Below are 17,701 nucleotides of genomic sequence, written 5' to 3'. Positions count from 1 at the left end.
CAGTTTGTGAAGGGTTCAGAGACAAACCTGGACTAAAAACTGTACAGTGCAAAGTATTTTCAGGAACATTTGTCAGTGCTAGCTTGCCGCTTTTCCTGCCTCTCCGCATAAGCTTATTTCACTGAAGCTACACACGGCAACCAAATTACAGGGGGAACAGTGTGGTGTGCAAACCGAGCAATCCTGTAATGTAACCATCAATAAGCTGCACGCACTCACATGACCAGTTGTTGCTTCATACGATGTCGATGCAAAATGCACAAGATCATTTGAATCTGAGGTTCTCACTCATTGCTGTTGAGGAGGCTGAAGTTTGGAGGAGACAGAGGAGGAGTTGTGTGCACATCCAGTCCTATATTTAGGCCCAGTGCAGCAAAGCAGATTCAGTGATGGAAAAAGCAGAGAGTAACCGCACAGTGGATTACAGCTCCTGAACTTTAATGGACTGAACAGTTCAGGTCATGTCAAGCAAATGGCGAATCAAGTCCACCTGCAAGAAAACTGGTTCTCACAAAGTTAAAAAAAAAAACTAAACAAAGGTATGACAACATTACACAGCTATGTGGCAACACTGCACAAAAATGTCAACAAATCAAAACGCAGAATGCAGAATCCATCAAATAAAAAGTCATTTAGGACAATCATTGGGCCAATGTCCATATATATTTAAACAACTTTAAAGGACCATTTGCCCAATGTAGACCAGGCAGGGTCAAAATTATGTCTGCTCAGTCCAATAAAGATGGTGTTTCAGCCCAGTGTGTTCATATGCTCTGCTCTCTCAGTGAGTTTTGATGAGTCGGTCACCCCTGGGTCGGACATTAGTTCTTGAGAATTGGTCTTTTTTTCTGTGCTGCACTGTTCTGATTTCACCAGAGACACAGGTATCACAGAGCAGTGGCTCTCAAACTTTTCCAGATCCTGGACCCTAAACTGACACAAATTAGACCACAGAACCCATCAGATAAGATGTTTACTTTTATAAGTTTTATTACAGAAAGTGTTTGAAACCACAACCAAGATAGTCATAGATTCTGTCACTGTGTTACTTATGGATGGGAACATAGTGAACATTAGTTACTCCTCTTCTGGCTGGACACCTCCAAGAACCCCCTCAAGGACCCCAGGGTGTCCCTGGACCCCACTTTGAGAACCACTGTCGTAGAGGTTATGTCATATATGCTGGGTTTGAGACGTAATTATGGTACTTTCAGACTAAATGTCCTTATGTTTGACTAATTTTAGGCAAAAAAAAAAGAAATTATAAATAAATAAATATAAAAATATGTATTAATATAGATAAATAAATAAAATCTACAGAAAATATAATTGAATTTAGTAATCAAATAATCGGAGGATATCACAAGCTTTTTGGGGAATCTAATGACTGGATTTCTAAAACCCTGGACAAGAGCCCTTCACAGTGCACCATGTGTTCCTGCACAGCCTGGATCTGAACAAAGGCTCCTCATGACTCAGTGAGCTGCTCATATGTACCTCGCTGTCACAGCTTTGAATCAGAGAAGCCTTTCTCTCATGCCATTTTACACATTTCAGAGAGTGTGAACAGGTAAAAAAAAAAAAAACAACACACACACACACACACACACCTTTTATGGACCGGCAGGATCTGAAGCTTCTGACTCATGAGAACATGAGGAGCATCACAGGTGACGTCTGAGTGTCACTGGCTGTGGAGTCCTTCAAGAGGAACCTCTGTCTGATAACATGTCATGTCCAACACCCTTTAAAGGCACTTCAGTCATTTTCCAGCTGTTGCCAAGTCACTGCTTCACATTAAGTGACACACTTTTTTTTTTTTTTTTTTTTTTGGAGGGGGGTGAGGGGTGGGGGTGACCGCAAGGTTTATTTTGCCAGATCGTACAATATAAATAGCTCTACTTGTTATGTAGGAAAATTTTTACAGAGAACATCTCGGTGTGACTTGTCTTGTACAGCCTCCCTCAGTGTGTGTGTGTGTGTGTGTGTGTGTGTGCTCTCTCTCTCTCTCCCTCCCTCCACCTCTGCCTGTCAGCTCGCCTCGACCACGTAGCAGCTTCCTGGCAGCGGCTTGTGTCTACTCTCCCTCTCCCTCTCTCTCCCTCTCTCTCTCTCTGTCTCTCTCACACACACTCACTCTGTATCAGTAGCCTATGTAGAACCACGTAGCACCAGCTTTGGATTTTAACCTCCACCACCACCACCACCACCACCAGCCGGAGCGGCAATGGATCTGTTTGAATTCGACTTTTTCAGAGACTGGGAGCTTGAACAACCATGGTAAGTCCTGCGCACGCTGCTTTATTATCCTCTGTGGTTTTTTTTGTTAATGCATGTGTGTGTGTTTAATGTGGATGGGGTTTTTTTTTTAATGATGAGCGGACATGGCATCCCGAAATCAACCCTTTACGTTGCGTTTTTGGAGATGAGGAGGCAGCAAAGTGAGTCCCGGAGAAACCGTGCAAACCGTCTTTCTTTGTCACCGGGAAGCTGCCGCTGTTGTTGCTTGAGACGGACCGGGAGGCATGCACACGTATCCTGCACACACACACACGCACACACACACACACACACGCACACACACACATGCACACACAGCAAGCGAAACGCCGGCTCTCACTGTCTGATTGTGATATTAAGGAATGTTTGATTTGATGGTGAGACCGCACCGGGTTATGTGACAGAGCGGTGACACGGTGAACAGCACTGATGTAGAGAAATAATAATATAGAAAAACACATGTGAATGGATCAAATCCTGGCAGAAGTTTTGTAGTGTTGGTGCCTCTGTGTTTATTCAACATTGGTCCTGAAAATCAGATGTTTATGAAACATGGGGGTGAGCGGAGTTTATGTGAGTTTAGCCTCCACCTTGAACAGCACAGGTGAAGGTGGTTGGTCTGTTTAGGGGACAAACGCACAGTCATAATGAAGGAGTGAAGTTAGGCTGTGTAGTCAAACCAGTCAGCGGTTATTTAATGCTGAAGCTAGACTGGCTTCATTTTTGTCATGTTGACTGTGTGAAACGACTGAACAGCTTTGTCTTACATGAAACATTCATTGATTAGCTGATCAACAGAAAAAGCATGAGCAACTATTATTACAATAATTAACTGTCATGTTTTTTAAGATGAAAGACTAAACATTCTCAGATGTGAGGAACTGCAGCTTCTCTCTGTTTTAGATCATAGAAATTGGATATTTTAAGGTATAACACTGTTGTTTGGACAAAAATAGGACATTTGAAGACATCACCTAGGACTCTGAGGACTCCAATCCATCAGACCAATATATTAGCAGCACATTGCACATATATCAGTATCTGTGCTTATGTTGGCTGGTAAATGACAATAAACCGAGGTACAGAAATCCCACAGATAAGTGTCACCACTCTATAGAGAGAAGTGACAAGTTTATATTTCTGTGTCAAATGTCCCATCCAGTACATTTTGAGAGTGTAGTAGTTTAGAAATTAAAGGAGCCGCATTATAAATGTTAATTTGGCTGATGTTTATTATTGGATTAAATCTATCAATTCCAATATCAAAGATCCTCTATTGTGAATCAAAAGAAAAATATTTGCCAGATTAAACTGTAATAGAGCTCAATTGATATTAGCTTATTGCAGATGTGCAGATATTAGTACATGTATATATATTTATATTACAGAAAAATGTGTTGCCCGATATATCATTATCAGATTCCAGCTCCCAAATATTGGCCTTAAAGATGCAGCATGATTCAGGATATCATCTGCAATAAAAACAATAAATATTACAATATAATTGCAGTTCTTATAAATACATTACAATCCTCAGTGAGGTGATTTTATATGCAGCAGAGAACATGAGAACAAAGACTCACACGGGGAGAGGTGCCGAAGTCCTTTAACTCGAGGGGGGGCCAAGAGATGTTGGAGGGTTAAAGGAGGACGGAGAGGCTGTCATCTGCAAGATGTTAGATATAATTGTAGTTTGGAATTCATTGCAGCCCTGATTTGTACAGAATTTAGACGACATCAGCACGATGCTTCAGAGCAGGCCATGCAGTGTTTTGCAAGTGCGATGCAGCTGTTCAAATGCTTATCTGGTCAGTGTCAGAGTCTGAGTATGTGTGAAAGTGAGAGAAGGTGAAGTGGGTGCATCCTTAAGAGACCTTTATAGATGAAAAAAAAAGGCTACAAAAGTATTATCAGTCATGTTTAATGACATACTGGATAACTGCTGAACTGGAAATATTTCTTTTTCACATGGTGCTACAATAGCACTGTATTGTATATAAAAGTCAGCTTCTCCACCTCAGCTCTGTATTATAGTGGAAGCACAATAACTTGGCAACCGTGTTGCTGTTTTGAATCCTTATTCCAGCGGGGAGACTGTGAGCGGTAAAGTGACACACACTGCTGTCCCTCAGCAGCCGCCATGGAAGGGCCCTGGAGCAAGGTACTTAACCCCCCGCTGCTGGAGTGGAGCTGCTCAGGGCTCAACAACAAGCTCAGGGTGTCTACACATGTAACCCTCCCCCTGCCACCACTCCATCACGCTGCTGCTGTCGGATGGTCCTTATGGGAAATTGGGCTCACACACACAGAAATGCGCTTTATTACTGAGATGAAAACACAGAAATGTGCACACACAGCTGAACAAAAAAGAACAACGAAAGGAGCTGCTGAAGGGTTGACAAGGTCAAAGGTGAAACCTGATTGGCCAGCACTCATTCAAAAGCATAAAACAACCTATGTTTATTCAGGATTCAACAATATGACAATATATACTTATATGGAACAATACATCAACATCAGACATGTTGCCATACTGTTCATACCGTGGCTGCTATCTCTTTAATATCTCTGGGTGTAACAGGAAAGGAAAGAAGGAAAAAACATTATTCTGCAGAGACTCGTGTTCTTTTTTTTGGGGACTTTTTCTGAATCTTTGCTTTTTTTCTTATAAAGCACTGAATAGTTTCAGCTCTAACAGTCAAATGAAACAACCTGAGTTAATGGGGAAAAGTGCTCAAAACTCATAGACGTGCACCTTGTCATGTTGCCATACTGACAGATATTAAGGATGCAATCAATCATTTTGTCTATAAAATGTCACAAAGTAGTGAAAACTAGTCTTTGTAATTTCCCAGAGCTCAAATTGATGTCTTTGAATTTCATTTTGTTTTATCACAAGACCAAAGCTGTTCAGTTTATTATCATATGACAAAGAGGAACAGCAACCAGAGGTTTGGCATTTTGTTTAAAGATAAACGAGATGATCAATCATCGGTTGTCAAACTGGTTGCTTATTGATTGTCTCTGCTCAGATGAACTATCAACTAAATGTATCAGCTCATCAGACACGACTTTATACAGCAATATTTTGTTTAATCATCGTGTGATGAAGTAGTTTGATTTCTAATGTATTTATTTATCGGGTCATCAGCAGAACATGTCACCTTGACACTGGAGAACACTGTCTGTTTCCTGATTCTTAAAGCTGGACAATGGTTTCTTTCACGACACAACCTTTCTATTATTAGTATTAACCCTTTTTTCCCAAAACCTTGATGTTTCACTGACTTTAACCAGTTATTATTATCATAGCAGTGGCTTATTAGACAATAGCAGGCACTAATAAACAAAGTTGTCCTGTTGATGGAGGTGTGTGATCAAAGATGCTCAAATGGGTCATTCTGGAGAAAAACAACAAAAGTATCAGCTTTGCCGCTCATGTGACTTACTGAGAAGCCAAGGCTTACTTGTAATTGGACGAAAGTTCAGACAAAGGCTGACAGTATAACACCCCCACACCTTTCTGATGTCAGAGACTGCATCCATTCATTCACTTTTTTTAACTTTCTGAAGCCAACAGTCCAAAAATCACACGTGTGCAGAGGTGAGGAAGTCAGCAGGGTTTGAACTTTTTTTTTCTGAAGCTCTCTGCTTTTCATGCTCTTCACTCACCTTCCTCCGCCACTCTCTGTATGTGCAAACAAGTGCCACACCATAAAAGCCTTTGAGGAGAGACTGTCTGAAAGTGCGCGCTGTTATCCCCGTCTGAACGATCCATTGTGTCGACACTACAAAGAAATCTCATTTCAAAGTCAGATTTCTCGAGGAGAGATGGTGGACGAAGAAGAAGAAGAAGAAGTAGGATGTAGCCGGAGAGGTAATGACAGCATCACTGTCAAGTGTGGCCGTTTGGAACCGGTACACCTTCGCCTTCAGACAACACCTTGTTCAGTAATGCTCATCTCGAGCATACTGAGCCTCGAAACCAGTCAGATACAAATAATATAATAAAAGAAATGTTTCAGCTGTGGTTTAGGCCAAAGACAACATGGTGTAATGGATTTGGCTGGCAATGGAGCCAGTGATGCTGCTGCTCCTAACCACAGTGTGTTGTTAACCAGTGTCTCCTACCAACATCTCTGGGAAGCTCCTTTGATGTAGCTGGCAGCTCAGTGTTAATAAATGTTAAAATGGACTCAACTGTCCAAGATTATAAAAAGAATAACACTGCTAAAAGATGAAAAGCAGACTGGAGAGAAAGAGTTATTTTTCAAATGGAGCTATTTTCTTAAAATTTTACAATGGATTACACAGCCATAAAAGGCGACACACACCTTCAGTGGAAACCATAAAAATCACTGCGATTGGAGTTAAAAGTCTGTCACTCGCCATTGATATGCGGCTTCTGTTTGACAGTGGATTTTCCCTTTAAGGCGAAAAAATGAGAGAGAAAACAATCTTGAAGCTCCCCACGCCTTTGTTAAGTCTGAGCGAATCCAACACTGTAGGTCTCCTCCTCCTCCTCCTCCTGAAGAAATATCCTTTCATCTCTTCTCCTCTTTGTTGCTCTTTCTCCCTCCTCCTCCTCCTCCTCCTCCCGTCTCACTCCTTGTTTCGTTCTCTCGCTCGGAGATCTGAGGGCTTTGTATGATTGTAATAGGTCTTGCATTGAATGTTGCGTGCTCCTCGCTGTAATTGCCTATCATGTAGCTGGCTAATCATGGCGGTGGAATCTGGGGGAGATTGCTTTGAATGTTAATTGACACTGATGGTGATTGGTTGAACCATTTAAGTAGTTAATTAAGGAATTGATTACACATATCGTCAGCAGGGGATCTACGGGTTGCAAAACTTAAAAGTTAACACCTGCAGGATCTAATTTTAATATTGTTATTATTGTCATTATTGCTGGATCTCTTTGAATTGTGTGAATGAGTTTTCTTTTTACGCAGCTTTAAAATGTGAGAATTGGATTAAAAAGTTGCCATCGAGATGCTGTTCAGTCCATAAAAAACTGGTCTGGTGTTGGGAATAAGATGGGATCCGCAGGGAAAAGTGGCCACAGTCAATTTATAGTCAGTGCGTTCAACATTCAGTCTCACAGTCCAGTATTCAATCTGCCCGTCAATCCTCCCAACCTCTCAATCAGCTCAGTCACACGTGCGAGCTCGCTGCACACACAATCACTCATCACGCCGCTGAAATCTCCATCCTCGCTCCACTTGATGATACTTCACACCAAACATCATCAGTGACTCAGAGGCTGTGAAAGGAAGCTGTGTCTCATCCCAAACTGCCAAGAATTCACAAACAAATGCTCCCAAACTAACAGCAGATAACGCTGAAGGAAGTCTTCTGTCTGGAGAAAATCCACTCGATCCCATACTGGTGGTGCAATTATCCCTCAGGGCTGTAAAACGGGAGCTCTGTCAGCAGGTGTGAAGAAGCTGGCACAATCAGTCAGATCATCTGGAGCAAATACTTTTAGATTTATTGCTGTGCTTGTTTGAAATTACACAGACAAAAGACAAACACGTATCAATAAGGACAAATAAAATCAAGACAAAAAACAATAAGAGCAGCCTGTTGAGCTCTCATTACACTAATCTACATCACTAATGTAGCAAAACACTTGTCATTCCACAGTTAACACTATGACACATGTAAATCACAAGATTATTATTCCACTTAAAGCTATGGCTGTATGTTTTGTAAATATTGCACATGACACCTATTTAATAACCGCGAGTGTCACGTGGCTGTTTGGTTCTAATCATGATGGAGCGATCCTAGGGTTAGTAACTCCAACCCTAACCCTGCAGTAAGAGTTTGGCTAGTCTAATAAACTGAAGGTGGATAACAAGGCCGTGGATGGACTGTCTGCGCGGGGCGTGTGACCGGTGGCTGTGGAACACCTTGATTTCCATTTCAGCGCCCATGTTAACGGGTTAGAGCGAACACACTGCCTGCATGAGAGCCTCGCTTCTGCATCATGTGATCTAGAGATTCGCCTGTTGGTCACGTGTGACGTGTGTGGTTCATATTAAGGGTAGACTGGGAAAAGACCTGTTGATAATCTTATTGAAATAATTATTTGTGGGATCATTTGTAAGCCTTTATTAGACAGGACAGTGAAGAGTGACAGGAAATGGGACAGAGAGAATGGGAATGACTTGCAGCAAAGAGTCGGCCTGGAGTTGAACCCGGGACTCGCCTGCTTAGAACATGTGCACTCCACCCTAACCACTTGGCTGTCGGGTCGCCCCCTGTTGATAGTCATATTGACATCATACCAGCAACTATACAGAAAACTGACACCTCTCTTTTAGTTGTCTATGTCTAGGCTGAATCTAAATATGTCACAGACATGAAAAAAATATAAATGTTTTTTAACCATTTTAGCAGCTGTGTGTGGCGACCGTGGCATTTTAGAGATGTTTTCTGTCAGAAATAAATCAGAAATTAATTTATGATGTTAAGAAATCCAACATTTGAGTCGCCTGCTAACTCTATGTAGAAAGACAGAGCTGGCAGGAGCAGGAACACAGCAGACGTACAGTCGGTGTGAACACACACACGAGCTGTAGCAGCTCAGTGACGCAGACGGCACGCACACACAGTGCAGGCAGTGTGTTCCCGGTGTAAGGCAGGTACATTCAAGTCCACAGTGTGGGAACGGTTTTGTTATATGAGCGGCTGCGGGGTAGGTTAAAGGGAACCAGAACAGGAAGTTCAGTGCAGGCCATGGCACCAAAATGGCGAGCTTAAAGACCCTAAAACACTGAGCTGAAAAATTCCCTGTAGGTTTGTCGCTGAAACTGACAATTTTCACATCACGGTTATTTAATCCTTTTTTTAAAAATATATATTAAAAAAAAACTGATTAAAGAAGCTTTGGATCTAATGTATTCCAGAAATATTTATTAAATTCTGTGCCAAGCAGTAATAGTGAGGAGTTGTCACTGATCCACTGCAGGCTGAGACTGAATTTTTCCTCGCTGCAGAGGGTGTAATGTCATACAGATGTGCCTCACCAGCTGTATATACATTTTAACAAGGAACTAAAAGTCATGATGAGACAGAATCTCCAAAACAACTTGAAATATCTTCTCAGTTTCTTTTAGGACTTCGATCAAGTATGATTAGAATATGGCACAAGATCATAAACAGTCAGTCCAAGTACCACATCTGTGACATGTTTGTCTAGCACACTGCAAGAGGAGCTGGGGATGAGGCGAGTTATTCTCTACTGTTTTGCTCTACTACGACTACCTACAGTTTTTGCATTCTTACAGATATCTTCTCTAAGATATCTGTCATCATCACTTAGTGCTGACAGTTTCTTTTTCCCACGTCTTTTTAGTATCATAAGTTTTACAGATCCTAGAAATGCTGGGAGTGAAATAAGTGAAACAGGGCTGTCAGTTATCAAAGTAGTGGCAGAGATAATAAAATGCCTCAATGACAGAAATCCTTAGAAAACATAATGAAGGAGATGGAGCCTTTGAGCTAATTGTTCAACAGACGAGCCACGTAAATGATGACGTGACACTGGTGGTACAAAGACAGCGGTCGACTGTTAGCTGTAGCAAATCAAGGCTCCTATCTGTGGGTGAGAGTTGGAGTGTAGACGTTTTAGGTTTTGCACAGGCTCCATGCTAAGAGCAAAGACATCTGTTCAGTTGCTTAAGTGTCTTACAAGAAAATAAAATACTAACCATCTGGATGGGATATAAAATCCTCAGCAGAACATTTATCTTTATCAGTGAAATTTTGCCCATGCAACCACAATGTAAGGAGAGCGCGGTCCCTCTCCTCCTGAAAACTCTTAAAGATGAGGAGAAATGAGTGATTATGTAAATAATTCCATTAAATTCTTCATCAAAGTCGCTGCAGTGCCCTACTGGTTCACTGTTAGTTTTATATCAATATAATATTAATGGAACAAGGTCTCTGTCAATTCAGACAGGTCACTCTTTTGTTGCAGAGGAAATTACATGAAAAGGCAGGGGACTGAAAATTTCAGTAATATCTTCACTTTAGATTTTAGTTTTACCATCCTGAACTAATTCAACTCACTGAACACTTAACATTGACCCTTTTTGTCAAAGGTTTAGTATATTTACAGGCTAAGTGTACTTAGTTCTCAGATAACATTTATTCAGCAGATAAAGAATAACCTTGTAGTAGTAATAATAAGTTATCTTCGATGTGATAAGAGATGTTCCTCTACCATTTGATCCTTCCTGATACCGATATGATAGATTGTGTATGGGCCGATACTGAGTACAGATCTGATACCATTGCCTTAAAAAACTTTTAACAGCTGTATACTACTAACCCTGTGTGGATGTGATATGGTTGCTGTCATTGTTGTATAGCTCAGGTTAAACCATTTGTAAAACAGAGAGAATCCAGAATAGAATCTTTCTTTTATTCTCTAATGTAGCTTTCAGTCTTAAAAAAAAAAAAATTGTCACTTTCACATTTCTGCACTAGTGTCACCCCCCAAAATTAAAGCCTTGTGCACCTTGTTGCCATGTTACTGGTGGGACTTTCCAGTGCAGCGTTGATTGCACTGAAACCAGTGTTCAACAACATCAATTATGTTCTCTGTACTGTATTCTTGGGAATTCGGGGGATTTAGCAACCTGGTGGCAGTTTCCATAAAACAATAAAAGCTTTGACAAAATTGGTGATGTTTTGAAAACAGATAACATTACACTATTTACCAGAAATCAATTCTTATTCGCTGCTGTAAAATAGTAACTTACAGGAAGTTGCTCTGTGCAGCCTCTGGCAACTACTGTTTTAGGCTGGTGAAGAAAAATAGATTTCCAGTTACTAGTGCAATGTTGGCCGAGAGCAATTTGGCAACACTGGAAAGTCCCAATAAAAAGGCAAGCTGCTGTTTTATCCAGTTTATTAATAAATTAAGTGGTATTGAATTGGTGCATAGACATGCATATTCGTTGAGACCAGATCCAGTATTTTAGAGAGTAATGGAGGCATTTCTGATACCAGTATTGGTATTGAAACAACTCTATGTACAATTAGGCAATGTAAAGCACAGCTATAACTCTTAGCTCCAAAAACGATGTGATATTTCCACCATGGCATTTTTCATGTACGAATCTTAAGATTAGTAGAAAGGGCCTTTCAAATAAAGGTAGGTAGTTTAAAAAAAACCCTGCAGAAAGCATATCCCTGACCGGTTTAACTTAAAAGAGCTGATTAATCTGTTGACACCATAGAAATAATCTAAAAATGAAAACTATCAGAACACATTAACCAACTGCGTAGCCCTCATCTAAACCATGAAAAGGCATTAACTCATTTAATCTGAGACTCATCCATCCAACACAAACATTAACCTTTACAACATAATACCTCAGCCTTGGGTTCAGGCTGTGGTACAGTCACACCTTATTTAGGATTTTAGTATTTAGTATTTAAGATGTACTGAGTGTCTGAAATGTCCAGAAACCTGCAGTCTGCCATCTGTCTTATTTGAATACTGTGACTTCTTCAGGGGTGTCGAAGGTCTTGGAGGCTTCATCAGCCACAATTTGCACCTCAGCAGGACACAGTAACGCATATGTTCTGTTATAAACTGCTCCCAGAGCTTTGAATTCACCTTGTCAAATGTTAACACCCCCCGCGTAGGAGAAATGATGAAATCTAATAATGACTGGCTAAGGACATGGACTCAGACCTGGTATAACTGCAGATGTGGTTTACCTGCTCCGGTTTAGTCTGCAGGTATAAACGGTCTGGTAACCTGCTCTGTACTGGATCAACCGCCCCCTTTGCTGCTTCAAGAATCCCAATAACATTAACACTGACAGGTTTTCAAAGTGTCAGAACGTCATTATTAGCAACATTCACACTACCACTGGCTGAGAATATCACATGCTTTTCCAAAATAAGCTAAGAGACTCACATTATTATTGCAAACTACACCTTGTAAGTTGGGTCATGTTGTGGTGATAATAAGCCAAAAGGCCACAGGGTCAATAAAGTGGAATAAGACCATATGACACTTCTTCTTTATGTATTGACCTGGAAAATAATTTATATCAAATCCTAAATAAAATCTGGTTATTATTAATACTAAAAACGTTTCTAGTTAGGCCATCACACATTTTTTGTGTTTTGTTGTGTTTTTCTTTATTATACTTTAAAAGATTAAAATTAACATTTAATTTTAACTAAATGTCAAATAGATAATGTAATGAAAAGAAATCAACATTAATTCAAACACAGCAATTTACCATGACAAGCATCAGATGATAAGACCCTAAAGGCAGTGAAGAGTAATTCGTGAGTGCGCTCAGGTGCACTGAGGTATGTCTCCCCGAGCTGAATAAAAGATAGGAGTGTCCCCCAGTCAAATGCTGGCTGAAACATTTTTCACCTAAGCAGCTGCAGATTTATCATGTCAGCCAAATCAGATGAAATGGAGATTGTTGCACTATTTAAAGATATTATTTTCTATTAATGATGTGGAGGAATTGCAATTGCCTTGTCAATAGATGTGACTAAAAGCCTTGTAACTACTAATTAGACTATAAAGCAGAATAGTGTACATAACAGTACCAGATCTTCCCCATGGGAGCAGATCACAAGCTGCTGTTCCAATATTGGCAGAGTGATTGTCTTCAGTGATTCCCACCTTTTAATGCTCTTTGTAGTTATTGCTCCTGAGTCCTTTTTTAATGCCTTTTCAAAAATTACTTTTGGGGTCGTTTTCTTTATCAGACAATCCACACAGCAGTGATAAAGGGAGGGTGAGCTGCTGTAGAGGTTTTGAACAACATTCAAACCCACAACACCGGGACAGGCACAAATCTGATATGACCTGTCAGTGTCACAGCATCTGAAAATCTGAAGTGCAGAGAGGATGCAAATTATAACGTGTTTTTTATGATATTTTGTTGATTCGGTAATTCATTTATTTGATGAATAAAATATTTGCAAATTTAGATAATACCTCGTTTGCATGTTTAAACAAACATTTCAGAAAACTTGGAACACAAAAAGATATTTTCTTAATGTAAGCGATCAACAGGGGAAGTTTTATGGTGAAATGGATTTTTATTTTTCACCTGCAGTGTTTTGCCTTAAGTAGTAATTAGATTTTCTACAACACTGACCTACTGTCCAGTTATAACTGGAAGTACACAAGCTCAGTAGATTTCTGTAGATGGTGCACAGTGCTATGCTACTGCTAGTAAGAATAATAAGCTTGGTAATCCAAATAAGAGTAATGGTAATCACTATCATCAAAAGACCACAGTAAATTTCAGTTTTTACTGCTGCACCTTATTAAAAAACAAAATTCAATCATATACGCAATAAAAGTCGTGACTGGGCAAGGCATATCAGCAGGAGTCTGTGTATGCAAGTGTGTGTGTGTGTGTGTGTGTGTGTGTGTGTGTGTTGGAAGGTTTAGAGAAAGAGAGAGCACAAGAGAGCGAGAGACTTGGCAGTCAACACCAGGTAGCTCCTGCCCTTGTACCCCCAAGATACCAAGACAATATACACACACACACACACACAAGCGCACACACACCCCAGGTCCCGAGGTTGGCAGAGCCATCTGCCAAGAGGAGCATGGTGCTGAGGAATGATAACGCATGCACACAAAAACACTCACACACACAGTCTCTTTTTCTTTTTCTTTTTTTTTTTTTTTTTGACACACACACAAACCCATACACACACGCACACACACAGTCTGCCTTGAACCCAGCGCGCTAGTAGTCCTCTCCCCTCTGCTATAGCTGGCACTGGCGATGTTGCTGATACCTACTTTGTGTATATCTGTATAAACGTGTGTGAGCACTTCAAGGTGGCAGAGAGCCGACTTCAGTCTTTCTCTGTACAGACTTATTGGAAATCCATCTATCTGTCTGTTACTGGGGTGTTTTAGCCTTCTGAACTTAAATGTCTTGCAGCTTCATTCTGTCCAACATCAATATGGTAAAACCACCAAGACATTGGGATGTTTCCAGCAGAGTCCTGCAAAGGTCCACTTTTGTAAAGCCATACTCATCCTGCAACCGGAAAGCTCAATACTGGGACCTCAACCACCCGTAATTATCTTTAAATGAAGTACAGACCCAACTTGACCCCCACAAAAAATACATAATGCAGTATGAGGAGGGAAAATGTCTCCCATGTTTCCAATAGATTATGTTCTCTTGCACTTCCACCCACTCTGGCCAGCTTTTGGCAGAGACACACACTCTGTCCACAGTTTGCATGTATCTACCACTGACGACACTGAGGTCATGTGCTCTGCATTGTATTCTTGGCAATTGGGGAGATTTAGCAACCTGGTGGCAGTTTCCATACAACAATTATTGTTAACTTTACACATAGTTGTTTTCTTAATTGGCTGATTCTAGACTAGACTATATTTCAATTTTGCTATATTAAAGCAGACAAAATAAATAAGGGATTCACTGTTTTCCCACTACACTTTTGTTCCTGGCCTTCGAACAAATCCTTGAACTAATCTTAGGCCTGAAAAACCTTCTGTCTATTGTCAAAATGCATTCAAGAATTCACCACAAAATAAAGTATTTCTAAACTTCTGAATATGGCCCTGGTTGGTACAGTCATTCATTATTTAAATATTCATTTATTTTAGAATTAATGGCAACTGACTTCCTCTTCTTTCCTGTGCAGTGGTGAGTGTAGTGAACTGTTCATTTTTATTTGAAGTAAATCTCCAAAACTTATAAATGTATGCTAGAAATAATGAAAAAGATTGAATTGCTGAATATTATTTTCATCTAATTTTCTTTTTTATGTCCTTTTTTTTTTGTTTTGACTTATTTCATCTGCACCTTTTTACCTGCTAATTCCAACCTAGCTTGCAACTAAAGGCTATCAGAGTTTTCTGGACATTATAATTATAATAGAGACATTCATTACATTTGAAGTTGATCGCCAAAAATCCATCTTATAGGTTGTATTTACAATTGAAATATAAAAAACAACAACTTTTCATCATGTTTAGTTTAGAAAAGAAATTTGAAGATAAAGATGTTAGCTGGTTTTTTTTTGTTTTTTGTTTTTTTTGTTTTTCTTTCCACAGGACATGGCATACAATGTGTAGCTAGCTAGTTAGCATAGAACAGCAGCAACTGTGTTAATTATATTATTAATAAATTATATTAATTGTGTTATTAATGGTTACTGAACCAATACTTTAATAAAAACAAAACAAAACAAAAAAAAAACATCAGCCCACATAAAGCTAATAATTGGATTCAGCTCTATTGAAGACAGTAGTCTGTTACTGGATGGATGTGTTTATCTCTCTGTCTGACAGTTAACAGCCTTCATGTACGGTCATTGAACTCAAAAAACATGATAGAGTTAAAGCTGTGACTATATAATACACAAATTTGGAAGAAAAAAAAGGTACATGTTTCAAGCAGGTTACTTTACCTGGTGCAGGACTCTGTACTGTGAGAGGACACAAGTCTACAGTCTCTAATAAGCAGCAATAAGAGACAGGCAGAGAGCTAGTGAGCGTCACAGGACAGTAGATTAAACACTGAATTCAAAATTAAACAGAAATAATAAAACCGAACTTGAAAGCAGGGAGACAGAGAAGAAGTGAGAGCGAGACAGAGACGGAGAGGGCTAATGACGTAGCTTTTCTAGCCGAGGCCAATTTACTGTGAGGTTTCTAAAGGTCATCTCCTACATGGAGGCCTGTCTATGACAAATTACATTATTTACACCGGGTAGAAGGAGGCAGTGAGACCCAGAGACACACAGAGAGAGTACAAGATGAGGGAGGGAGGGAGGGAGAGTGTGTGTGTTTGACTGTAATTGGTCTACACTGTTAACATGAGAACCCTAAAGACATTTGCTAACATTTTGCCTAATGATGCTCTTATCAAAGCACAACACCTGCATTTTTGACATGGAACTGTTATGTTATGTCCTTCCCTTGGCAATTAAGCCATGTTTCACTGCAACATTTTTAATGTTTTCATTTTTTGGCACTAGTAGGAAATGTACCTGTAGCCGATATTCAGTGCAGCACTTTACTGGCAAATGTGTACATTAAATTGATGATTTCAAAAAGGAGATTCACAATGTAATCCGTGGCATTTTTGCATAAACAGCTGTTTTATTCTTCCCTCTCACTGATTTCTATAATATCCCACCTTTTTAACAGGCTACCAGTTTATTAAAGTTGTCTAATTTATTGCTGTTAACACTCTATGTCATGCAGTTAAGTCAATTCAGGGAAAACCCCTGTAGAGCTGAGGAAGTATTTGATGTTTCCCATTTGTTTGGCTGAAACTGTGCCACATCGAAAAAGCTAAAAGAAAAACTGAAGCAAAAGACTTTTTGACTGACAAGTGATCTCTGGAAAGTATAGAAGTGTTTGACTGACAGGTGATCCATAGGAACTGCTAAAAATGGAGAGAAAACCCCTGTACCCCTAAACTCTTCAAGAAGCTGTATCACCTACAGTATGTTGCATTGTATCATTATGTTGTGCAAGATGATAAGGTAATGCCTTATTTTGCAGTATACAATGATAAATTGTTTTGTTTCGTTATTTTCACTGCATTAAACAGAGTACAACTACTAAGCAATGAAATGGAGACATTTCAGTGGTTTTTATTTCCCCTGAAGGAGCAGACCCAGTTCCCCAAAGACCAGCTTAGTGTATGCGTATGTCTGTGTCCCCTGGGCTATCCATAGAAGGGAAGAGCCAAAGGGATTTGTAGTTAAATGGTGTGGGACTTGGGAATGAACAGAAACATTAATATTTAGATTTAATTTATTTTAAGGAAATGTCTTAAATGAATAAAGCATAATATTTAATTTAGATGCCATAGCAAGTGCATGAAAATATACTTATTATATCTTCCATGTCTTTATTATTTTAAGTGGCACCATCTACTGTGGTCTGTGGGCAGAAAATATGTCATGATGCTGGGGCCAAGTGACTGACTAGGGAATTCCTCTGTTCCTCTTGTGCTAGAAAATTATATATAAACTATTTTAACATTATTTCAATTTGCTTCATGTTTTTACACACTATTTTATACATGTGCTGGTGATGCAGATACAGTACAGCGCCACTTCTTCCAAGGAAGCCATACATAGGCAATTAACTGTGATTTTTAACATTGTGAACTTAATGCCACAGAAGGAGAAAATCATCTCTAACCCAACCCCAACATCACAAGTGAAGAGTCAGCAAAGTTAGTAAATACGAGTTGTAATAACTTTTTATTCAGTGCTCGAAGTTTATTATTAAGAGTATCCCAGTCCTCATTTTCTCCTCCACTGCTCCTCTGTGTCCTCTGTCTCTGTCAGTCCTGCTCCACTCCAGGACATTTATTACCTCTTTATCAACTAATTCATAATTATCCTG

At 39.7% G+C, this 17,701-nt stretch overlaps 1 protein-coding gene across 2 annotated transcripts in view; it reads left to right on the top strand.

The window, feature by feature from the left end:
* Positions 1-1,842: 1,842 nt before the first annotated feature.
* Positions 1,843-17,701, top strand: part of aff2 (AF4/FMR2 family, member 2) — a 152,006-nt gene continuing 136,147 nt past the window's right edge. For both annotated transcript variants that reach the window (XM_071457743.1, XM_071457741.1), the window contains exon 1: positions 1,843-2,280. In XM_071457743.1, the coding sequence (XP_071313844.1) occupies positions 2,228-2,280 (53 nt within the window). In that variant the 5' untranslated portion in view covers positions 1,843-2,227. The remainder of the gene's footprint in view (positions 2,281-17,701) is intronic.

Source organism: Trachinotus anak, unplaced genomic scaffold, assembly GCF_046630095.1.
Source record: "Trachinotus anak isolate AG129_WGS33_773 ecotype Australia unplaced genomic scaffold, CSIRO_AGI_Tana_v1 ptg000021l, whole genome shotgun sequence".
NCBI lineage: Eukaryota > Metazoa > Chordata > Actinopteri > Carangiformes > Carangidae > Trachinotus > Trachinotus anak.
This window is presented reverse-complemented; position numbering and strand designations above follow the sequence as displayed.